Raw genomic sequence first — 24,488 nt, forward strand, 5'->3', positions numbered from 1 at the left:
CTACACTACAAAGAGACATCATCCTGCTGCCTGGAGTGTTGGAGAAAGGAGGGAGAAGGATCATGTGAGAGTGTAAAGACAGGACACAGCCTGCAGGCCAGTGGAAAGCCTTGCCTGGGCCCAGGACAAGATAATCTCAAATGTGCCCCCACCAAATTAATTAATATTTACCATTTAAAGACATGGTTGATACTGCATTCTATCCTCTTCTTCCTCCTTTCATCTCGTCCCTTATTTTCTTTGTCCCATCTTCTCCCTCCTATCTGACCCGTACTTTGAATTATTATAGTTTTTCTGCTTAGAATAGGTTCTAGATGATATTCTTGCAGTAGAAGTTAACATTGCTGCAAATCCCAAAAATAAACAGGCTTTTAAATTCAGTGTTATATGTGATAATTTAAATAAATTTTAAATGATATATATATTCATCAAATAAATATTGTTTTCCATACACTTTAAATGTCAATTAATTACATAACGAAGTAATTAGGGCATCTCCTTAAAATTGAAACATGACCATGAAGCAACAATATATATGAAATAATTATTAATAATCTCAATAATCAGAAATCATTTGTTTTTAAAGCTTCTGCTTGTGTGACATGTTTAGATTTGAGCTCCAAATGCTGAGCCTTCCTTTAGCAGCAGAGGTTCTACAGCAGCAGCTTATCTTCCAGATCCTGTGTGCAGCAGATCTTGCTTTAATCTAGAGCGAATTACAAAGCCATGAATATTTAACAGTCTCCAAAAGCAACCTGTAATGTCTCGGACAGAAACTGCTGAGTTTGTTCGTTCGATGAGAGGCGCAGCTGTTGGAGATGTTGATTGGAGAGAGAACCGAAGGTGGGCTGTACCTACAGCTTGAGGTGGATTTCTCAGGTGAGTGCTGTGGTTCTCCTTCTTTACATTAAAGTGATGGAGCGTCTTCTTGACCCAGAGCAGAGGGACAAGAATTCAGCAGGATGCTGGGCAGCTTCTGGTGACTTATTTGTTCCCCACTGTAGCAGGGAGAAGCCCTCCTCCCCACCCCCACTGTAAGCACAGCCATCACTTGCCCTAAGGGTCCAACATCCTACAGAGATCAAAGGGATGCCCTTGATGCAAGCAAGCAGCATAGCGGGAGGTGTCGCCTCCATGTGGTAATTTAAAAGCCACTGCAACTTTAACAAAACTGAGATAAAAAAAAAAAAAAAAACTAGCTTTATCATTAGTATTTCTTTCAACAAATAATTTTTTGCAAATGTAAAATGCAGAATTGAGTCTTTGGTGGTGGTTTATAGCTGTATCAATTAAAATCTAGGTGTCAAAAAGCAGATTAAACCATGATATGAAAACCTTTACATGAACCATCACCAAAAGGATACCTCTGCAAGGATATTTATGAAAGATTTCAGTGTCTAGGAGTCACATAGTAATGACGTGGGTCTTCAAAAAAATATTATTAGTGCTTAATTATTTAGTCCTTCAATAGCGCTTTGACTGCACTTACTAAGAGATCTTACAGACAAGGAATGAAAAAAGTCCTCCTCATAGTATCAGACATTCTTGAATAGGTTAATTAAGATGAACTCATGGCTAGAATGTTTGCAAGCTGAGCAAGGTCACAGCCTCAAACCACAGTTGTCTGTTGAATCATCTTTTCACTGAAGCATCCAATTTTGCAGAAGGACAGGTTAAATTAATGGCATGAAAGCCCTGGTATGTTTCATGTATTCATACTGAGCCCATTACACATGTGCACAGTGCTAGGGGTCACTTATAGAAGTGTAGACAGTCATCAGCAACTCTGCTGACCTTGAAACCTTTTGAAGTTTTGTCTCGTTCTGCGCACTTCAGCTTTAAGTTTTGGTTTCTATCAACCTTGTCCTCAGCTCTAAAGTCTCAAAACAAATTGGTGTGTAGTTGGAGGGAAAACTGAAAATTGCAAAGAAAACTTCTGTGTTAGGTGGCCCAAGCTTGGCTGGATGTGTAAGCAGATGCAAGTTTATCAATATTGGTCAAACAATGTCCACACCTTTGGGAAAAAAATCAGGTTTCTCCAATTCAGGAATCTCCATTTCAACGGAAAAATAATAATAGGTGTTTGCCTAAAAAGATTGAAAGTCGCAACTTCCATAAAGTATAAGTTAAAGTGTGTGTAAACTTATCCAACCAGGTTATTGCAACTGAAGGATTAGCTTGTTTTTCAGTTGAATTGTACAGGATACATGTTCCAGTAAAAGTGAAAAAAGTTGCGATTATCCGACAGTTTGTCATGAATTTACAAAAACTGTTTTGTTATGATTTTACATCATAGACCACCAGAAATGAGTTGAAAATTACGAAATTGAAAAAAAATGATAGATGGCTTTGAAAATATTCTACAAACTAAAATCTGAAAAGTCTGGTGTGTATTTGTATTTAAATTTGGCTTTTGAAAACCATATTTACTTATACTTCCACTTCACAATAATACACTACTTTAAGATGGTCTAATTCATAATTTCCCAATAAAAGACACGAAAGTCTATAGTAGCAACATGACAAAATGAGATAAAGTTCAAAGGGGGTGAACAATTTTTCACTCTATAATAGAATAATTTTTTACATCAAAAACAAACTATTATTCTAACAGGGGTATATGTCCTTTTACATCTGCTGAATGTTTTGTTTTTCTTTTCTGGTTTTAAGACTAATTTCTTGGAAATAACGGCAGTTCCACGTACTGATCCAACCAGGAAAGAAAGATAACTTAAAACTAGTTAAATGATGATTAAATATGAAGTTAAAGAGTTCCCTGAAAACCATAATGGCATTCACAAAGTGCACCAAACAAAAAACATAATTCAAGGTCTTTATGCTCCACAGGAAATAGAAAATGACAGCCCAGGTCTGAATTTATAAAAGGACCCAGGACCATTGTCCTAAGATTTAAAAACTTGCACCTTCAACATAATGGGCAGTTGAAAAGTCTCCTTAACAGTATGTGACCTCAGAATCCTGAATGATAGCTTGAGCTCTGAATACAGACTGTATTTACAATGATTGTCCAAAAAAATATGTCTGTTGTAAGTTAATTCAAAAGCAAATTTAAAACATCTCAAATCGTGGAACATTTAAATTTGAGGGCAAAGGACATTTCTGGCATGAATTCTTCCCATAAACACAAGCTGTCCTTCACAGGCAGTAATACAGGCAGTTAGTGAATTCAGACTGGATGGTTTCTGTAACTGCTTGTGCTGAGAGCTTTTCTCCGCGTCCTTGTCGCACAGAAACAGAGGAAAACACATCACATCCTTTCTTTATGAGCCAGTAGGCAGTTCTGAAAATATCTCCAGTTACGAAAGGTGCTAATTGGACTCTTGGTAAGATAAAAGCAAAGCAACTGTTGTGTGGAAAAAGCCAAAGGCTCCTATTGCCATAGCTACCTGCTACACTTGGCTTTAATTACTGTAATTATGGTTTTTAACTTTTTCACATCAAAGAGTGCTTTGGCATTCTGCAGCAAACTGCAGCGGTGACCTACAGCCCTGCCTCCCACTGAACTGTGGCTGATCTGACGTCTCTCGGAGAACCTTCATCATGTCTGTGTTTGAGGTTCGAAACATGTCCAACCTTTACTGTTGAGCAGATTGCCAGTTAATACGAGAGATATACATAAAGCCATTACACAAGAATATGTCTGTGTGGCCAAAGATAAGCAAATTAGGGAGAGACAGCTCTCAGGGATACTGGCTCACTATCACAGTTATGTCTCACCAGCACCTGTTAACAATAAAGTACAGTGGTCTCCACAATTACCAGTATTCCTGGTAAGGAAGTGGGAAAAAAAACATAAAATAAAATAATTATTTTATTGTTGTAACAATCTCAAAATATTCTTTTTTAACATAATCACTGGTGACACTAATTACAGACATTCCCGTTACTGACAAACACCCTTTTGACAAATAAATATCGGATGCTTTCATCACCTCCCTCCCTCTGCTTTCCACAGCGTTTAGGTCTTGGGACAGAGATGGCTATTAAAAAAGGTTGCTTTTGTATTTCATGAACCATTACTGTCTTGATCTGGCCATTGACTACAGGTCCTTCTCAAAATATTAGCATACTGTGATAAAGTTCATTATTTTCCATAACGTCATGATGAAAATTTAACATTCATATATTTTAGATTCATTGCACACTAACTGAAATATTTCAGGTCTTTTATTGTCTTAATACGGATGATTTTGGCATACAGCTCATGAAAACCCAAAATTCATATCTCACAAAATTAGCATATCATTAAAAGGGTCTCTAAACGAGCTATGAACCTAATCATCTGAATCAACGAGTTAACTCTAAACACCTGCAAAAGATTCCTGAGGCCTTTAAAACTCCCAGCCTGGTTCATCACTCAAAACCCCAATCATGGGTAAGACTGCCGACCTGACTGCTGTCCAGAAGGCCACTATTGACACCCTCAAGCAAGAGGGTAAGACACAGAAAGAAATTTCTGAACAAATAGGCTGTTCCCAGAGTGCTGTATCAAGGCACCTCAGTGGGAAGTCTGTGGGAAGGAAAAATGTGGCAGAAAACGCTGCACAACGAGAAGAGGTGACCGGACCCTGAGGAAGATTGTGGAGAAGGGCCGATTCTAGACCTTGGGGGACCTGCGGAAGCAGTGGACTGAGTCTGGAGTAGAAACATCCAGAGCCACCGTGCACAGGCATGTGCAGGAAATGGGCTACAGGTGCCGCATTCCCCAGGTCAAGCCACTTTTGAACCAGAAACAGCGGCAGAAGCGCCTGACCTGGGCTACAGAGAAGCAGCACTGGACTGTTGCTCAGTACTTTTTTCGGATGAAAGCAAATTCTGCATGTCATTCGGAAATCAAGGTGCCAGAGTCTGGAGGAAGACTGGGGAGAAGGAAATGCCAAAATGCCAGAAGTCCAGTGTCGAATACCCACAGTCAGTGATGGTCAGGGGTGCCGTGTCAGCTGCTGGTGTTGGTCCACTGTGTTTTATCAAGGGCAGGGTCAATGCAGCTAGCTATCAGGAGATTTTGGAGCACTTCATGCTTCCATCTGCTGAAAAGCTTTATGGAGATGAAGATTTCATTTTTCAGCACGACCTGGTACCTGCTCACAGTGCCAAAACCACTGGTAAATGGTTTACTGACCATGGTATCACTGTGCTCAATTGGCCTGCCAACTCTCCTGACCTGAACCCCATAGAGAATCTGTGGGATATTGTGAAGAGAACGTTGAGAGACTCAAGACCCAACACTCTGGATGAGCTAAAGGCCGCTATCGAAGCATCCTGGGCCTCCATAAGACCTCAGCAGTGCCACAGGCTGATTGCCTCCATGCCACGCCGCATTGAAGCAGTCATTTCTGCAAAAGGATTCCCGACCAAGTATTGAGTGCATAACAGTACATGATTATTTGAAGGTTGACGTTTTTTGTATTAAAAACACTTTTCTTTTATTGGTCGGATGAAATATGCTAATTTTGTGAGATAGGAATTTTGGGTTTTCATGAGCTGTATGCCAAAATCATCCGTATTAAGACAATAAAAGACCTGAAATATTTCAGTTAGTGTGCAATGAATTAAAAATATATGAGTGTTAAATTTTCATCATGACATTATGGAAAATAATGAACTTTATCACAATATGCTAATATTTTGAGAAGGACCTGTAGTTCAAAGAACCAATTCTGGCAGAATTTGTGAGTGAGGTTCCGTGCTTTGGTAAATTATACTACTGTATATTGAATCTCATATGTTTAATCAAAGTATTTATTCATCTGAATGTAACTGTTTACCCTCCCACTGAACAATATTCTATCAAAGTGGCGGACTACTAGGGTGCTCCAATCACACCCAGACTACGGGTGTTAACATTTACATATATGTGTGTTGTTTGCATGTTTTTGTTGTTGTAAGCAGTTCATTGTTGGAGTTGAGTAAACAAGGTGATGCGAACCTAGCTCTTGTGTCATCTTCCTTATTGATCCAAACTGGTCACCCATGATGTGGACATGTTGAGGTCAGAGAGCGAAGCCAGAACCTCCCTGGTGACGCCTGCTGTTGTGGAACAACCAACTCCATCTCCAGCTTCTTTTTCTGTGGCTGTTAAACTGCCAGAATTCAGGTTAACGACCCTCCTTCATGGTTCGTCCACATTAAAGCACAATTTGCTCTTTGTGGGATTTCTTTCAGATGACACAAAATACCATTCTGTGGTTGCCTCGCTGGTTCAGCTGTCCCCCGGCGAGTAATGACACTGCTCCAGGACCCCTCTGGCTCATGGTAAATACACCACTCTCAAGCAACTGCTTTTACGGCGTTACTCCCTCTTCGACGCAGAACGGGCCAAAAAGCTCCTCTCTCTGGCTTTGGTGATGGCACGGCACCCGAGCTGATGTAGAGTGTGCTATCCCTGCTGGGTACAGACAATGGTCCCTCTTTAACCACCTCTTCCTCTGACAGCTTCCAGCTTTGTTGTGGCCTGTCCTCACCAACTCTCCACTACTGTTAAAGAACGATTACTGCCCGCTAGCAGAAAAAGCTGATCACATACTCCTAGCTACAAAGGGCTTTAGTGTCCAGGCAGTGTTTCCAGAATCTCCAGCAGCATCTTCTGATCTTCCGGCAATGTCATCAGCAACTGGCAATTTATCAGTGATGGCAGGGATTACTATCCGCAGACACCACGGGAAATGACCCTGCCAATGCTTAGTAGCGGCTGCAACATTAGTGATAGGAAGACACACGGTCGGGGAGATGTTTTCTGGTTGATTCAGGTTCCCAGAAGAGCCTTATTCCCTCGGCTGGTTCTGACAAGCTTGCTGAAGGCTGCGGTCTGCTGCTGATTGCAGCTAATTCCTCTGTTGACGTGGCTAACAGACATTTGATTGATGCAGTATAATTCTTTTTTACTGCTTTGTATGATATGAGAAACTGGGCCATGCTAACCTTTTAGCTGGGGATGTTTTTCAGCATTTGCTATCTGACTTCTCTTCACTCACGTTTCCCAACTTTTCTAAAACTGTAACTAAAAACACGGTAAAATATTATATTTCTACGTTTGGACCTCCAGTGTTCGTGTGCGTGTGTGTTGCCTTGATCCTGCAAAATTGGTTATTGCACAAGAAGAGTTTGCCAACAGGAAGTGTTCAGGTATTGTGCAGCAAACTAAGAGTCCTTGGGGTTCTCTGTTGCAATTTTTGTCCAAAGCAGATGTTGAGTGGCAACCTTGTGGGGATTTTTCGCCACCTTAACACCACAGTGAGCTATCGTTTTCCAATCCCCCACATTTAGGACTTTTCTGTCAATCTGGCTGGGGCGTCCAATTTTTCTAAAGTGGATTTGGCGGGGGTTGTCCCTAAAATCACTGTAATTACTCCTTTTAACCTTTTAAAAGTTTTTATGCATGCCCTGAGGCCTTAAATGTCTGCCCAAACATTTTAGCGGGTAATGGATTTAGTCTTGCGTGGGTTGTTCTACTTTTTGTGTATTTGGATTACATCCTTGTAGCCAGTATACACTGAGCAAAACATGTCCCACCTACGTCAGGTTTTTCTTTGCCTAGAGGCACAGGATCTCATTGTCAACCCAGCATAATACCAGTTTGGGTTGCCAGTTATTGACTTCTTGGGCCACCACATTTATGCTAGTAGCACTGTTTCTTTGCAAAATAAGGTGCAGGCAGTGTCAGATTTTCTGCAGCTGCAGACTGTGAAAGCTCGGCAGGAATTTTTGGGGATGATTAATTTTTACAACTTTATGGCACGCTGATAGTGTTGACTGATCCCCTGAATGAATCCAGGCATTTTGTGATGCTAAATCCGCGTTGGCCGATGCCGCTCTTTTGGCCCTTCCCCGTCTGTGCACATTGCTTTGACAAATGACACATCAGACATAGCAGTGGGGGCTGGTGTTGGAGCAGCAAGTCTCTGGGATATGGCAACAACTTGTCTTTTTCCGCAGTATGCTGCAGGAAACTGTGCGTAAATACAGTGTTTTTGACAGAGAGTTGCTTGCTCTATGCTTAGCGACACACCAGTTTTGTTTTTTTCTCGGGGGCCGCTAATTTACTGCATGAGTCAACTACAAGCCCATTAGCATTGCCATGTCCAAAGTTTCTGATCCCTGGTCTGCATGCCAGCAACTGCACCTTGTGGTTGTTTCTGATTTTACGACAAGTCCCACTTGGTGGCTGACTGGCTGACAAACCCTCATTCGTCTTTAAAAAGGAGATGTTTTTTACACAATTCCCAATAAAATCCTCTCAGTTTCACAAATGATAAAAAAGCATTTCATAATAATCATTATAAAATTAAGAATACAAAATCATTCAAGGAGCAGTTTCACATATTTGACTAAAACATTTAAGAGTCAGTTAAGAGTCTCAATAATTAAAGTAATTAAAGCAACAGTTAATATAACAATGATTTAAACAGTTTGAAAAAAAAATGAATCCTGTCTGCATGACACACAGAAACTATTGACTCCAGCTAGAAGCCATTATCCTCACTATGTGGGGTGGTAAGATAAATTTAAGTCCCTGTCCCACCTTGTATCTCACAGTTCCAAGTGAGTTTCAATGTTTAAGTGATTACTCTGACTGTAGATTTGGTAAGTTTAGGAGAGTAGCTACTTTCTTTATTTCATGAATTCCGAAGATTAACAAACATCTGCCTTAATTGACAGTTATGTGCTCTTGTATTTCCCATTTTGAAGAGTGGCTAAGACAGATGGCCCTCTGTGTCAAATATTTGCACAGACAAAACATGGATTACTACTTTCCCAAAATTCTCAGAGACCCTCATCAACTTTAAAAGGTGAAGCATAAATAAGAAAAATACTTCAGTTATGTTTATTTTATAGGATTTGTTAGATGTGCCAATGATGATGGCTTGAGTGATTCCATTTAACAAAGAATAAACAAACCCCTAAATTGGGGTTGGATTTTTTTCTAAAGATTTCATTATATTTTTTAGGGCTTTTTGCATACCATTAGCCACATAGCATAATTGCCAAAGTCATAATATGACTCTGGCAATTATGCTTTGGGGCCAACGATATAGTCAGAAGACGTAACATGGTAACTTCATGTACACAAACGTTTTACATTAATGTGAGCATACACTAAAAGGGCATGCAAACTCCACACACAAATGCCCCAGCTGAGATTTGAACCTTGCTTCTGTCAGGTGATGGTCCTAACCAACACAATTATGCACAACTCTGCATCTGGCACAGCATGTGCCATGTAACCTCGGAAATAGGATGAAACATACGGCAGAATTTATGACTGTGTAATTCACTGGATAAAACTGAAGTCAAAAAAAGTTGCCTTGATAATTAGCAGTATGGTGGTGGAAAACAGCATGCTGCATCTGATCACAAAGATTTTATGTTTGCTCTTCGCTGGGACACCTCAGGGTTACTGTTTACCCTGAGACATTTCTTTAAATTGTACATTTCAGCTTCTTTTAATAGGTGTGTTTGTGTTATTTTCAGAGATTGTAGGTCAAAGACTTTCTTGTTGATATTGGTGTAACAGAACTTTGAGTTCAACATGTTTCGACTGCTTCCTTGTTTATACCAATGTCTGTTAGCATAGTGTGTAAATACACTCACTGGCAACTTTATTAGGTCAATCTGTCCAACTGCTCGTTAACGCAAATTTCTAATCAGCCAATCACATAGCAGCAACTCAATACATTTAGGGATATAGACATGGTCAAGACAATCAGCTGCAGCATCAGAATGGGGAAGAAAGGTGATTTAAGTGACTTTGAACGTGGCATGGTTGTTGGTGCCACACGGGCTGGTCTGAGTATTTCAGAAACTGGTGATCTACTGGGATTTTCTTGCACTACCATCTCTAATGTTTACAGAGAATGGTCCGAAAAAAGAGAAAATATTCAGTGAGCAGCAGTTCTGTGGGCGCAAATGCCTTGTTGATGCCAGAGGTCAGAGGAGAATGGCCAGACTGGTTCGAGCTGATAGAAAGGCAACAGTAACTCAAATAACCACTTGTTACAACCAAGGCATACAGAAGAGCATCTCTGAACGTACAACACGTCGAACCTTGAGGCGGATGGGCTACAGCAGCAGAAGACCACACCGGGTGCCACTCCTGGCAGCTAAGAACAGGAAACTGAGGCTACAATTCGCACAGGCTCACCAAAATTGGACAATAGAAGATTGGAAAAATGTTGCCTGGTCTGATGAGTCTCGATTTCTGCTGCGACATTCAGATGGTAGGGTCAGAATTTGGCGTCAACAACATTAAAGCATGGATCCATCTTGCCTTGTATCAACAGTTCAGACTGGTGGTGGTGGTGTAATGGTGTGGGGGATATTTTCTTGGCACACTTTGGGCCCCTTAGTACCAATTGAGCATCGTGTCAACGCCACAGCCTACCTGAGTATTGTTGCTGACCATGTCCATCCCTTTATGACCACAGTGTACCCATCTTCTGATGGTTACTTCCAGCAGGATAACGCGCCATGTCATAAAGCACAAATCATCTCAGCCTGGTTTCTTGAACATGGCAATGAGTTCACTGGACTCAAATGGCCTCCAGTCACCAGATCTCAATCTAATAGAGCAACTTTGGGATGTGGTGGAACGGGAGATTCACATCATGGATGTGCAGCCGACAAATCTGCAGCATCTGTGTGATGCTATCATGTCAATATGGACCAAACTCTCTGAGGAATGTTTCCAGTACCTTGTTGAATGTATACCACAGAGGATTAAGGCAGTTCTGAAGGCAAAAAGGGGTCCAACCCCGTACTAGCAAGGTGTACCTAATAAAGTGGCCGGTGAGTGTATAATAATGTGCTGAACAGCTTCTGTCCAAATTATGTCATTGCTTGTATCAAATTAAATGTCTTGTCATACAATGGGAGAAAACTTGGGACTTTATAAAACAAGGCTTTATTGAAGTCAAACACAGCAAGCTGGATATATCCAGTCACATGTCAAGTCTGTCAGTCAAAGTGAGATTGCTTACAATGGTAAAATCTGTTATTTACCTTCCCTGCAATCACTGACCTAAAAAAGAACATTATGCTGGTGTATGCTGAATGAACCAGCTAAATCACTGGTTGGTGTTTGTTTCAGGTCTGGACTCTGAGGACTACAACAAATACAAAATGAGAGAAAAGTCCATCAATCAACTACAAGCACTGTGAGTTACAACGCAATGAAGGGATGGTATTACTTAGCATCCATCAGAGCTTTCGATGTGAAACATTACTGTGTGCATCATTGTGCTGCGTTTCCATCAAAGGCAATGAGGTCCACAACCAGGTATGAACTAACTACTGCAGAGTTACTGGACTCACAAACCTGAAGGCTAACTTCTTCTAAAGTCAGATGTGAGGTTTTATTTGACATGGGTAAATTAAAGAAAGATGACTCCAAAAGATTTCTACTGTTTTTCTCACACAACAATCATCTTCCTGTTCCCTTGTTATAAAGTTAAACAGCAATCCTTCCCGCGTTCGTAACAATGACGTATAAATGAGTCAACACAAGTGAACAGTTCTGCATCAGAGTTAAGTCTTGAACCCACTGAGCTGGAAAGGCACTGCCCATCCACAAAAACTCCCACTCTAATATTTTATTGGACTGTCTTTAGCTTTGATTCTGGCCCACATTCACTGTGGCATAATTTCTGTCACATTTATTTCCAGAGTTGTATTTATTTTTCACCAAGATCTTGTAGAGTTGGTGGGAGAGTCAGCTCGCAGCACAAATGTTTCTTCAGAATTTTCCAAAAATTTCCAATTAGGTTAAGGATTTGACTCTGTGGTGGTCAACCACTGTGTGAAAATGATATAATGGTCATTGAACCACTCATTCATAATTTAGGAAATCCTGGCACTGATGGAATCTCCTGGCCATTTATTATATTCCGGTAGTCAGCTGACCTCAGTCTTTGGGTTCATATCTTGACCTGACTTGATCATAGCAATGCCCCCAAGGCTGGTAGTGTAGGCACTAAGCATGATAGGTGAATCACTTCCTGTTCCTCTCTTCTTATCCTGAAGCTCTAGTCACTCAGGGTATATCTGGACTTATCAGACCACATGACCTTCTTTCTATTGCTCCAGAGTCCAATCTTCATGCTCCATTGAAGCCTTTTTTAAATCTGATTAACATCTATACGAAAACAGAGAAATTTGTTTGTTCTTCCAAGGCCGTGACAGCAAATCATGGTGACATCACATTCACGCAGTCCTGGAAGAAAGAGCAAATTTATCTGTCCTCTAGACTCACTGATCAGTGGTTTTCTTAGGGTAGTTTAAAATCCCCTAAGTTCCATTCGCATTGTGGGTGTGGATATATGTTACTTTCCCAACTGAACATAGTAAAGACCCCTGTTGTTGTGTTTTTTTTTTACGTTTTCAAGTGATTGCACACGATCATTTAAGATTTCTTTTGCACATTTCTTCCATTAAAATTATCTGCTATCATTCGAGGTCTTTAACCCTTTTAAAACAGATTGGCATATTTTCCATACTCCATACTGTGTGACTGGGTTTTGTATCTGCTCTTTTTGTTGTATTATTTGCCAAGCATTTTAACTTTTATCTACACACAAACTTAAAGTATACCCCATTTAAAATCTGGAGTTTTGTATATTTTGTAAATATACAGGATTTTGTGGGTGTGTACTACTTTGGTTTCAACATACTTTTTCATTTTTGCCTGATCTTCTATTAGTAATGACATGGTGGAATATTTGGTGTGTGGCTTGTACATACAAGGTTATAAGAGGGTGTATATTCTTTTTTACCATGACTTTAGTACTTAAGACATTGCAATTGAAGGGTTAAAAAATATTTAAAATAGAATTGTGCAACTAGGTATTCATATTTTATGCATTCATATTTTATGCACACTTTGTCACATAACAACCACAAAGTTCAATGTACTTTATTATTAATACTTTGTGTGATAGACCTACACAATACTGCAGAATGGTGAATTGGAGCCCTGCTTGGCAATACTTGGTAGAACCACATTTCAGTTCCATTATAGTTATAGGTTCATCTCAGAAAATTTGAATATCGTGGCACTGAATTTTGAGTTTTCATTATCTGTTGAAATATTTTACCCTATGTGTAATGAATCTATGTAATATGAGTTTCACTTTCTGAAATGAATCTTCATATTATGATCCTTGGGTATTATGGGTTTTTTGTGTTTGTCTAATCATCTTGCTATTATTCATTATGTTCCTTATGTTCCTTCCCGTATACTGTTCATTTCTCTGTGCTCATTATAGTCTTTAAGGTGTTGCCATATTAGTTAATTCCTTTGTTGCTGGTTTGTTAATTTATTTCCATGTTCTGCCCCCTGCGTATTCTAGTAGATTTCCCTTAGGTTAGTACTTGTCTTTTCCCCTTAGTTTAGCTTTTCCTTGTTACTTAAGTCAGCTCCTCTGTGTTAATTAGTCTCCCTCCCTCAATCACCCTGTTTACCTTCTGCTTTAGCTGCTCCAGATTATCCCCAGATTTACACAATGGCATCCTATGTCATTCTCCACATCTCCCTCAGAATCCTGTGTTATTCCCCGTTTGTATGGCCATACGTATGTCAGTGTGGTGCTCTTCAATCCTCTTTGTTGTCTTGCCTGTTTTTCTGCCCGTGTTCCACATCCTGTTCTTGTTTTTGTAAGTTTTTCCACTTTTTAATAAATCATTCTAATGCTCATTTCACATTCTTGTTTGCACTTGGGTCTTAACCAACAAATCACAACACCTTTTCACGATATTCAGATTTCCTGATGTACCTGGTGTGTACAACAGTTTTGAACATCTAGGAACTGAAATGTTTGCACATTCTTCTTGCAATGAGTTGCTTTTCTTAAACAACCATGTCAAAAGACACATACCGTGGTCGTGGAAAATATGTCAGTCTGTTTCAGAAGGGTCAAATCATTGGCATGCGTCAAGCAGAGAAAACATCTAAGGAGATTGCAGAAACTACCAAAATTGGGTTAAGAACTGTCCAACGCATTCTTAAAAATTGGAAGGATCGTCTTCGAGGTAGAAATGTGGGCGGAAAAAAATCCTGAGTGATCGTGATCGGCGATCACTTAAACGTCTGGTAAAATCAAATCGAAGAAAAACAACAGTGGAACTCTGGGCTATGTTTAATAGTGAAAGTAAGAGCATTTCCACACACACAATGCGAAGGGAACTCAAGGGATTGGGACTGAACAGCTGTGTACCCTTAAGAAAACCACTAATCAGTGAGGCTAACCGGAAAGAAGGCTTCAATTTGCTAAGGAGCATAAAGATTGGACTCTGGAGCAATGGAAGAAGGTCATTTGGTCTGATGAGTCCAGATTTACCCTGTTCCAGAGTGATGGACGCATCAGGGTAAGAAGGGAAGCAGGTGAAGTGATGCACCCATCATGCCTAGTGCCTACTATACAAGCTTGTGGGGGCCGTGCTATGATCTGGGGTTGCTGCAGTTGGTCAGGTCTGGGTTCAGCAACAGTATGTGTCCAAACAATGAGGTCAGCTGACTACCTGAATATACTGAATGACCAGGTTATTCCATCAATGGATTTTTTCTTCCCTGATGGCACTGTTGGGACCCCAGCCATGGGGACAAAATAAGAACTTTTCTGGAACTTTCACAATAAATCGCATTAACCTACTTCCAGCACAGCCAGAAACGGGGTAACAGCGTACTTCCCGTGACGTCACTGTCAGAATAAAAAACCCACTTTTGCAACAAACTGACCTCTTCCACACAGGTCCCCAGAAGAACTGGACAGAGGGACACAGCGCACTAATGTCTCTTTGCAGACAAGTTAAGTACGAATGAATTGCTGTTTGTGTATCCGGTATTCATTCATGAACGGGGTAATTGAGGTACAAGCGTTGCTTGACTTTTCTTTCTGAGGTCTACAGAAGCAAACTGTGTTCCAGAGAGTTCCCAGCAGAGACCCTGTCTCTAAAACGCCGAGTGGAGCAGTTTTCCCGGTCTGAAGGAAGGACAACGGGACCGCATCACCTTGGCTACAGCTGTAACCTGCAGTTTGGCCGGCCGACAGAATAAGCTGCCCCACCCCACAGCTACAGAGGTTAGCTGCAGTTAATCCTTTGTTCACTGTGGATGCTTTCTTCAACTTTGTCCCCGGACAACTTTTCATCAGCACGGTTCACATAAGAAGTTGTGTTTTGGGCAGAGAGAAGTAGTTTAGAGTGAAATAATCTAAACATTTTTAGTTTTATGACATTTGTGTTTGTTTATGTTGAAATCTCAGCCATCTTAGTGCTAGCAGATTATCTGCTCAGCACATGTGCTCAGTTTGCGTGTTCTGTGTTTGTTTTTTCTTAAGTTGAGACAAACTTTATTTAAAGGGTGATTTTAAACACAGAAGATTGGCCATAACACCCCATCCATGCTTATGCGTTTTAACCGCCTTATTGGGCTGGTATTCACAGGACAACCCTTAACAGACCAAAATATTATTTAATAAATATTAAAATATTAATATTAAATAATATATTCATATTCTTAATTACAACAGCACGGACATATTCCAAGATGACAATGCCAGGATTCATCGGGCTTGAATTGTGAAAGAGTGATTCAGGGAGCATGAGACATCATTCTCACACATGGATTGCTCATCACAGAGTCCAGACCTTAACCCCATTGAGAATCTTTGGGATGTGCTGGAGAAGGCTTTGCGCAGCGGTCAGACTCTACCATCATCAATGCAAGACCTTGGTGAAAAGTTAATTCAACACTGGGTGGAAATAAATGTTGTGACATTGCAGAAGCTTATCGAAACAATGCCACAGCGAATTCGTGCTGTAATCAAAGCTAAAGAGTGTCTGACCTTCTTTTTATTGGTGGCGACTTTTTTTTGGCCATGGAGTGTATCTAGCTATTTATTTAGGTTTGTTTTTCTCCATTTAAATGAACCTCCACCATAGTAACAGTTTTTTTTTTTCCAGAACTGGCCCATATTTGGCTCCATCTTCTCATCAACTGTGATCAGCTTCCCTGTCCTGCTAAAGGAAACCATCTCCACAGGACTGGCTTTCTTTGAACAGTGGCTTTCTTCTTGCCACTTTTTCACACAGCGATTTGAGAGGTGCATCACTAAAAGCTGTCTTGTTGACAGATTCTTTCACCCGAACCACTGAACCACTGCGGGTTGTTGTTGTTGTTGATCTCCAGTATGTCGGTTGAGCTGGATGAGCATGTCTTGATATGTTTGCATGTCTGCCATAGCGTTTCCATCCTCTGATGATGAATTGAACAGAGCTCTGTGAGATGTTCAAAGCTTGGAATATTGTTTTATACCTAACCCTGTGTAAAAGGTCAATACTTTTACAAAGCACTGTAAAAGCAAGAAGACAAAAAGTCTGATTTCTTCAAAGCTGCATGAGGATATTTTTATTTCTGTTTCAATGCCAAGCCAAACTCATACAGATGAAAAAATCACTTGCCCATACACCCCCCCATGCACACACACACACTGCCCATCTCCCTTCAGAGCCATCCATTGGTGGAGAAGTCCCGTCTCAGCTGCTGAGTCTCTGCCTCTGTAAGCGGCTGTAAAGGAGAACGGCAGGCGCCGCCGTGGTAACCAAACCACTCCATCGCCTGCTTGAGGGCAGGAACTCCCAATTTTCTGGTCACCTAGCAACAAGGAGCTTCAATCAATTTCTATACATCCCCCTCTATATAAACGGAATATAGGAAGAGCGGCAGCCAAAAAAAAAAACCCATGTTAATTCCTGATATTTGGTGCAGCTTCACACTGACTTGACATGGGGTCCTCATGAAGCGGTGTGTATGGGTGATGCTGTGGGAGACTGAGTCTATCAGGGCAGTGACATTTAACACTACTTAATGAACCTGTTTGTAGCCTCAAGCACACTCAGCAGCCAGTCCCTCAGACCCAGAACATTGCTGAGCAGCACTGAGCACACACCTCTGACATTCACCACAGCGCTCGATACAGTACACTTTATTTACTGTTTCCTGGTGAAACTAATCGTTTATGAAAATGTATTGATAAAATGATGCAATTACACTTATTAATTTTATTTTTACTTTCATCATTATAGCAATAAATACCACAAAATATAAACATTTTAAGTCTATCCCTTAACACCCTCCTCATAAACATTATTTGACAGAGATTCAAAGGACACCTAACACAGTGCCTTACAAAAGTATTTTACCCCTTGAGCCCTTTCACCTTTTTGTCATATTACAATCTGTGAAGTGTGGTGAGCATTTGTATTAATTCCCCTGTGTCAATAGTTTGTAGAACAACTTTTAGCTGCGGTTACAGCTCTCTGCATCTTTGCACATGACTGACATTTTTGCCCACATTGTTTTTTGAAAAACAACTCAAGCTCAATCTGGATGGTAAGGGTTTTGTAAATATCAATTTTCAGTTCTTGCCACAGACTGTGTTATTACTTGTAGCTTGTACTTTGAGTGGCAATTGTAGCCCTGTCTGTATGTTTAGGTTCGTCGTCCCGTTGGCCGGTGAACAGCCGCCCCAGTCTCACGGCTTTTCCACCCTTTACCAGGTTCTCTCTTACGATTGTCCTGTGTTTGGGTTCATTCATCTTCCCATCAGCTTTGACCAGTCCTGTTGAAGAAAAGCATTCCCACAGCATGATGGTGCTACCACCATGTTTCAGGTGTGCGTTCAGGCTGATGTAAAAAGTTAATTTTCTGATAAACATAGCGTCTTACACAAAGTTCATAATCATGCACCTCTCTCCATGTTTGTGTATCCTCTGAGGTTTTCAGTAAACTGCAAACTAAACTTCTTATGGCTTTCTTTAAACAATAACTTCTTTCTTGCCTTTTGTTCATAAAGGCTAAATTTATTCAGCCTGTCCTTTCACCTAATTCTTCCACATGGGCTGTGGATCTCTGCCACGCCTCCAGATTTACCTTGGGCCTTCTTGGCTGCTTCTTTGATTAATGCTTCTTTGTCCGACTTGTCAGTTTTTGTGAGCAGCCATATTTTAGTAGGCTCACAGCTGAGCCATCCTCTTTCCAGCTCCAGATGATGGATTGAACAAAGCTGTGTGAGATGTTCAAAGCTTGAAATATTATTTTCTAACCTCTCTCTGCTTTAAACTTCTCCACAACTTCCTCCCTTACCTATCTGCTGTGTTCCTTGGTCTTCATCATGCTGTTTGGTCAGTAATGTTTTCTAAGAAACTCTGGGGCCTTCACAGATTAGCTGCATCCACGCTGAGATCTAATTACACACAGCAAGACTATTCAGTATTTCAGAGATTTGAGAAGGCAGTTGGTGGCAGTGGAGTTATTTGAGTAAAATGGATAATGAATGAAAATGCACGTTTCAGATTTTTCATTGCAAAATTATTTTAAACAATGTATACTTTTCCTCATAATTATGAACCACTTTGTGTTAGTTTATCTATCACATCGAATCCCAATAAATTACATTGAAGTCTGTTGTCATACTGTAAAAAAAACCTGGGAAAGTTCAAGGGATATACAGGTCCTTCTCAAAATATTAGCATATTGTGATAAAGTTCATTATTTTCCATAATGTCATGATGAAAATTTAACATTCATATATTTTAGATTCATTGCACACTAACTGAAATATTTCAGGTCTTTCATTGTCTTAATACGGATGATTTTGGCATACAGCTCATGAAAACCCAAAATTCCTATCTCACAAAATTAGCATATCATTAAAAGGGTCTCTAAACGAGCTATGAACCTCATCATCTGAATCAACGAGTTAACTCTAAACACCTGCAAAAGATTCCTGAGGCCTTTAAAACTCCCAGCCTGGTTCATCACTCAAAACCCCAATCATGGGTAAGACTGCCGACCTGACTGCTGTCCAGAAGGCCACTATTGACACCCTCAAGCAAGAGGGTAAGACACAGAAAGAAATTTCTGAACGAATAGGCTGTTCCCAGAGTGCTGTATCAAGGCACCTCAGTGGGAAGTCTGTGGGAAGGAAAAAGTGTGGCAGAAAACGCTGCACAACGAGAAGAGGTGACCGGACCCTGACGAAGACTATGGAGAAGGGCCGATTCCAGACCTTGGGGGACCTGCGGAAGCAGTGGACTGAGTCTGGAGTAGAAACATCCAGAGCCACCGTGCACAGGCGTGTGCAGGAAATGGGCTACAGGTGCCGCATTCCCCAGGTCAAGCCACTTTTGAACCAGAAACAGCGGCAGAAGCGCCTGACCTGGGCTACAGAGAAGCAGCACTGGACTGTTGCTCAGTGCTCCAAAGTACTTTTTTCGGATGAAAGTAAATTCTGCATGCCATTCGGAAATCAAGGTGCCAGAGTCTGGAGGAAGACTGGGGAGAAGGAAATGCCAAAATGCCAGAAGTCCAGTGTCAAGTACCCACAGTCAGTTATGGTCTGGGGTGCCGTGTCAGCTGCTGGTGTTGGTCCACTGTGTTTTATCAAGGGCAGGGTCAATGCAGCTAGCTATCAGGAGATTTTGGAGCACTTCATGCTTCCATCTGCTGAAAAGCTTTATGGAGATGAAGATTTCATTTTTCAGCACGACCTGGTACCTGCTCACAGTGCCAAAACCACTGGTAAATGGTTTACTGACCATGGTATCACTGTGCTCAATTGGCCTGCCAACTCTCCTGACCTGAACCCCATAGAGAATCTGTGGGATATTGTGAAGAGAACGTTGAGAGACTCAAGACCCAACACTCTGGATGAGCTAAAGGCCGCTATCGAAGCATCCTGGGCCTCCATAAGACCTCAGCAGTGCCACAGGCTGATTGCCTCCATGCCACGCCGCATTGAAGCAGTCATTTATGCCAAAGGATTCCCGACCAAGTATTGAGTGCATAACTGTACATGATTATTTGAAGGTTGACGTTTTTTGTATTAAAAACACTTTTCTTTTATTGGTCGGATGAAATATGCTAATTTTGTGAGATAGGAATTTTGGGTTTTCATGAGCTGTATGCCAAAATCATCCGTATTAAGACAATAAAAGACCTGAAATATTTCAGTTAGTGTGCAATGAATCTAAAATATATGAATGTTAAATTTTCATCATGACATTATGGAAAATAATGAACTTTATCACAATATGCTAATATTTTGAGAAGGACCTGTATTTTGAGAAGGACCTGTAATTACTTGTGAAGACTACTGAACGTGACACAAGACCCACATCTGCAATGTTGCACAATGGCGATAAGCCATAATCAGTAAATTATTTGAAAATTGGGATTGGCAAAGTAGACCATCCATTATTCTCAATGCTGTAATTACCTTGTAATAACAAACTGACATTGTTATACTATTACCATTACCTTTCTCTTCCTGGAGTAATTAAACAGTAACTTGTCTTACTCAAATATAATTAAAAGAATTTGTCACATGTTCTGTCAGGAGTGACAATTTCAGACTACAGAACCGTTTTACTTGTGAAAACTAGGGAAAACCTCAGTCTGGCACTGTTTGTGGCAGTGTGAGCACTGCTTTCCTGAGCTGGTGGATGAAAGGCTGCAGCAGATGGTACTCACGGATGCATTGGGTTCGATGAGCCGCTGCTGCAGGACTCTGGCTTCCTCCCAATGACCAGACTCACACAGACGCTCCAATTCACACAGCTCCTGGCCCAGCACGTTAGCCAGCGCACACACTCCACCGACAGCACCTAATGACAGATCGATACACAACATAAATTTTTCTTTGCACAGCATTTGCTTGCTTTCTTTCTAAATCAAATTTTAATTTTAAATTTAATGTAAAATGGGCATTCTCACCCTTTGTGAACTTATATATTTCTATGTTCCTACATTTTAAATTGAAACTTACCTAAGTGTGCTGTAAGTAAAACATGTTTTGTCTATAGCCGAGGTGATCACATAAGACAATTAGCATCCAGCTTCTTTCATTCCTTCATCACATTGCATCCCAGATATTACAGCTTTGTGCCCATGTAAAGTCATAAAAGAAAGTACACCATCTTCAAATTCTTGGGTTTTACATATCAGGAGGACATAAAAACTGATCTGTTCTACATTTATTCAATTCTAACCACTCATAAACATATTCAGAACAGATAAACAAATGAAGCCAATAAAAAAAGCTGATTGTGAAAAACACACCCTAAATGCTTCCACTGAGTTTAAGAGGGAAAGCAGCAGTTCCAGGTCCTGCACTTGATGAACAGATCTGTTGAAAACAGGACTTTTTGCAGCATGTCTGTTAAGCAGGAGCCACCAACTGTGTAATAATCATATGCCAGGATGGAAAGAAATCAGCAATGATCTTACATAAGCTTCCCATCAATCTGGAAAGGGTTACAAGGCCATTTCCAAAAATCCTAAAGCCCATCATTTTATTGTAAAAACATTATTCACGAGTATAAAACTTTTAAGAGTGCTGCCAGCCTTTTCAGGTGGCCCCTAAAAATACTCCTGGTGCTCAGAGAAATTACAAAAAAGCCCAGTAGCTCCATCTCAGACTCTAAAAGTCTCAGTTAGAAGATCAAAGGTTAAAGTTCATGTATAAACAATTAAAAAAAATTATTGTAGATGACTTGCTTGGAGGAAAAGCCCCTTTGCCTTATCAATAATAAGCCACAGCACAACTTAAGTTTACATCTGCGTCTGAATTATCCACATGACTTCGGGGAAAAAAACCTTTTTGGACAGATTAAACCAAACCAAGATATAACTGAACATAATTAGCACCACCTGTCCAGCAAGGCGGTGGAGGAGTGATGATGCGGGCTCGTTTTGCAGCCATAGGACCTGGGCACCTTGCAGTCACTGAATCGACCACAAACTTGAAATGTGGGGTCATCATTTGGTCTTAACTGGGTCATCAACAGCACATTGATCCTAAACAGAGACCAAATGTGCAAACAACTGTAAAATAAGAGCCAAGATGTTGCAATAGCAAGTCAAAGCCCAGAGCTTAAAATGATTAAAATGTTGGGGCTGGACTGTAAAAGAGCTGTGCAGAAATGAATGTCTGCAAACCTCAGTAAACTGAAGCAACATTGGAAAGAGTGAGTAGGTCATTCCTCCACAATGATATGAGAGACTGATAAAACGGGATAGAAAGCACCTATACTTAAAGTTATTTCCTCTAAAGGTGGTTTAACTAGCTACTGAATAATGTGGAGTACTTAGATTTTCTATTTTGGTTTTGTTTAATAAATACTGTCAGAGATTTAAACAAATATATTTAAAGAAGTTTAAGAAGAATAATTAATAACCTACTAGAAATCAAATTATGGATAAGGTGCACTCAGACAGGACCACTGAAGTAAGACAAATCTAACAAAGCCAGCCTAAAAGGTCAGAAATGACCTCAGTGTAATATTAACCAGCTGTGATCCCTGTGCATTCAGACAAAAAAATCCTTTTTAATGTTCAAAAGATTTAGATGCTGGCTTGATGTCTGACATTTTATCCATTGTATTTAGTTATTCATTTAATCCAGAACAATAAATTAAAACAGATTTTATCTCCAGGCAGTTATGTAAAGGCAGTTATGGAAGTCAGTTCATAATATTTTTTGTGTATTTTAGTAACCAAATGTATTTTTTTAATAGAATTCAGATTAGTCAAAAGTGTTGATCCAGGGACGCACAGCTCCATGATGCAGGTCTAATCAACAAGACATTTTACACCTACTCCAAATAAAGGATACAGACATTGTGTATCAGTGGGATACATCTGGTAAAGGCCAGACTCGTCACTGTTGCTACGATGCATTTCAAACTAAAACAAATACTAGAACAATGATGTGAGGCAACCGATCACAAATCTTTATATATTTACTTTATATTATAGTTTTTATTGAGGTGTTTTAACAACTGGAGTGGTTGTTATCTGGATTCATTGGTTTTCCTTTTTCCCTGCATTGGCAGGAAGAAGAATTACATAAAAAAAAAAAAACTAACTTGTTTTTTTAGGACTAAATAAATTATTTTTCTCTCAGAAACAAAATATAGTATTTTAGCAGGAAATTCTAAGCTCAAGATAAGTAAAGCTGATCGGACTTGCTGATAAAACCCAAACATCTGTATTTTTTGCATTCAAACACTAAAGTAACCTGCTCACTAACAGAACCATGATTAGAGACTGATTTCATATGAATCCAAATCACTCAAGTAAACAGTTTACTGCAGCAGCTACCACTGCCTTCTATAGGTATGACAGCCTAATGTCACAATTGTGTCTTCCATTCTCAATCATTCATGTTTGATTGTGTACTTACCTTAAATATTCATGTTGCTAACCACCTGATTTCCCATTTCATGTACCTGTAAAAATCTATCTGTGTTGAAATCTGTGTATAGATGTCCTAAACAGAAGGAAGTTTGGTTCCAAAGAAGAGAGAAAAATCTGGTAAAGATGCAAAAGGTTTTACAATAATTTTCTTTTTTATTACAGCAGCATATTTTCACGAACAGACAATTAGAAGAAACACTTATTCAGTGAAGAAAAAAAATCAAACGTTAAGAAATCATTTTTAACACACACTACCGTCAAACATTTTAGATCCACTTTCTCACTTAATGGGTCTCTTTATTTTCCAGACCAAATAACATTGAAGATTCTCACCAAAGGCAATAAACTTATGAATGAACACACATAAACCTATGTAGTAACCAGAAGGTGTAAAATAATAACTCCAAACATTTTTAGATTTTAGATTCTTCCAAATAGCCACCCTTTGCTTTGATGACGGCTTTGCTCTCTTGGCATTCTCTCCATGAGCTTCATCACCTGGAATGGTTTTCCTGAAAGAACTTCCCAGAGGTTCGCTGAGAGACGGCCAAAGGTTAATATTTCAGTCATTACAGCAAAGGGCCGCTACTTTAAGGAACCTAAAATACAAAACATATTTAAAGTTCTTTTACAATTTTTCGTTTGCTACATAATTCTATATGTGTTCATTCAGTTTTGATGCCTTTAGTGAGAATCTATGTACAATGGAAATAGTCATAAACTTAAAGAAAACCATTAAATGAGAAACATTTGACAGGTAGTGTTATCACAGGTGACATATGCTGTCAATACTTTATACAAATCTTTTGCCAATAGGTCAGCGTTTAGTTCTCCTATAACCTTTCTCATGGTTGGAGCAAACAAAGAGAGAGATCTTTGGACAATCTCCCCCGATCATCCAGATGTTCTTTTCTCTTAAGCTCTGCCTAAACAGTTTCTGTAGGATTTAGTTCCCGGCATGAAAGGAGGTTTATTTTGTGACTGCTGAAACTTTTCTGTATTGAACTGGCTGTATGTTTTGGATCATTTTCCAACTGAAACACCCAATAATGATAAATTTTCAGTTTAATGACATAGTCCACTTGATATTTCTTTAAAATGTCCTTTTTATTTAAGAGATGATGATGCCATGCACTCTAACAAGGTTCCCAGGGTCTTTGGAAGACAAATAGGCCCACAGCATCACAGATGCTCCACCGTACTTAACAGTGGGCCT

General features: G+C 40.0%; 1 protein-coding gene across 6 annotated transcripts in view; it reads right to left on the bottom strand.

Annotated features, from left to right (window-relative positions):
- The window catches only part of hoga1 (4-hydroxy-2-oxoglutarate aldolase 1), a 98,194-nt gene that overhangs the window by 52,182 nt on the left and 21,524 nt on the right, over positions 1–24,488 (bottom strand). For 5 of the 6 annotated variants that reach the window (XM_047366859.1, XM_047366865.1, XM_047366864.1 and 2 more), the window contains exon 6: positions 20,546–20,679. In XM_047366859.1, coding sequence (XP_047222815.1) covers positions 20,546–20,679 — 134 coding nt within the window. Of the gene's footprint in view, positions 1–16,397; positions 16,667–20,545; positions 20,680–24,488 lie in introns of those variants that run through there. The other variant, XM_047366863.1, reaches the window with a different exon arrangement.

Source organism: Girardinichthys multiradiatus, chromosome 5 (assembly GCF_021462225.1).
Source record: "Girardinichthys multiradiatus isolate DD_20200921_A chromosome 5, DD_fGirMul_XY1, whole genome shotgun sequence".
Lineage (NCBI taxonomy): Eukaryota > Metazoa > Chordata > Actinopteri > Cyprinodontiformes > Goodeidae > Girardinichthys > Girardinichthys multiradiatus.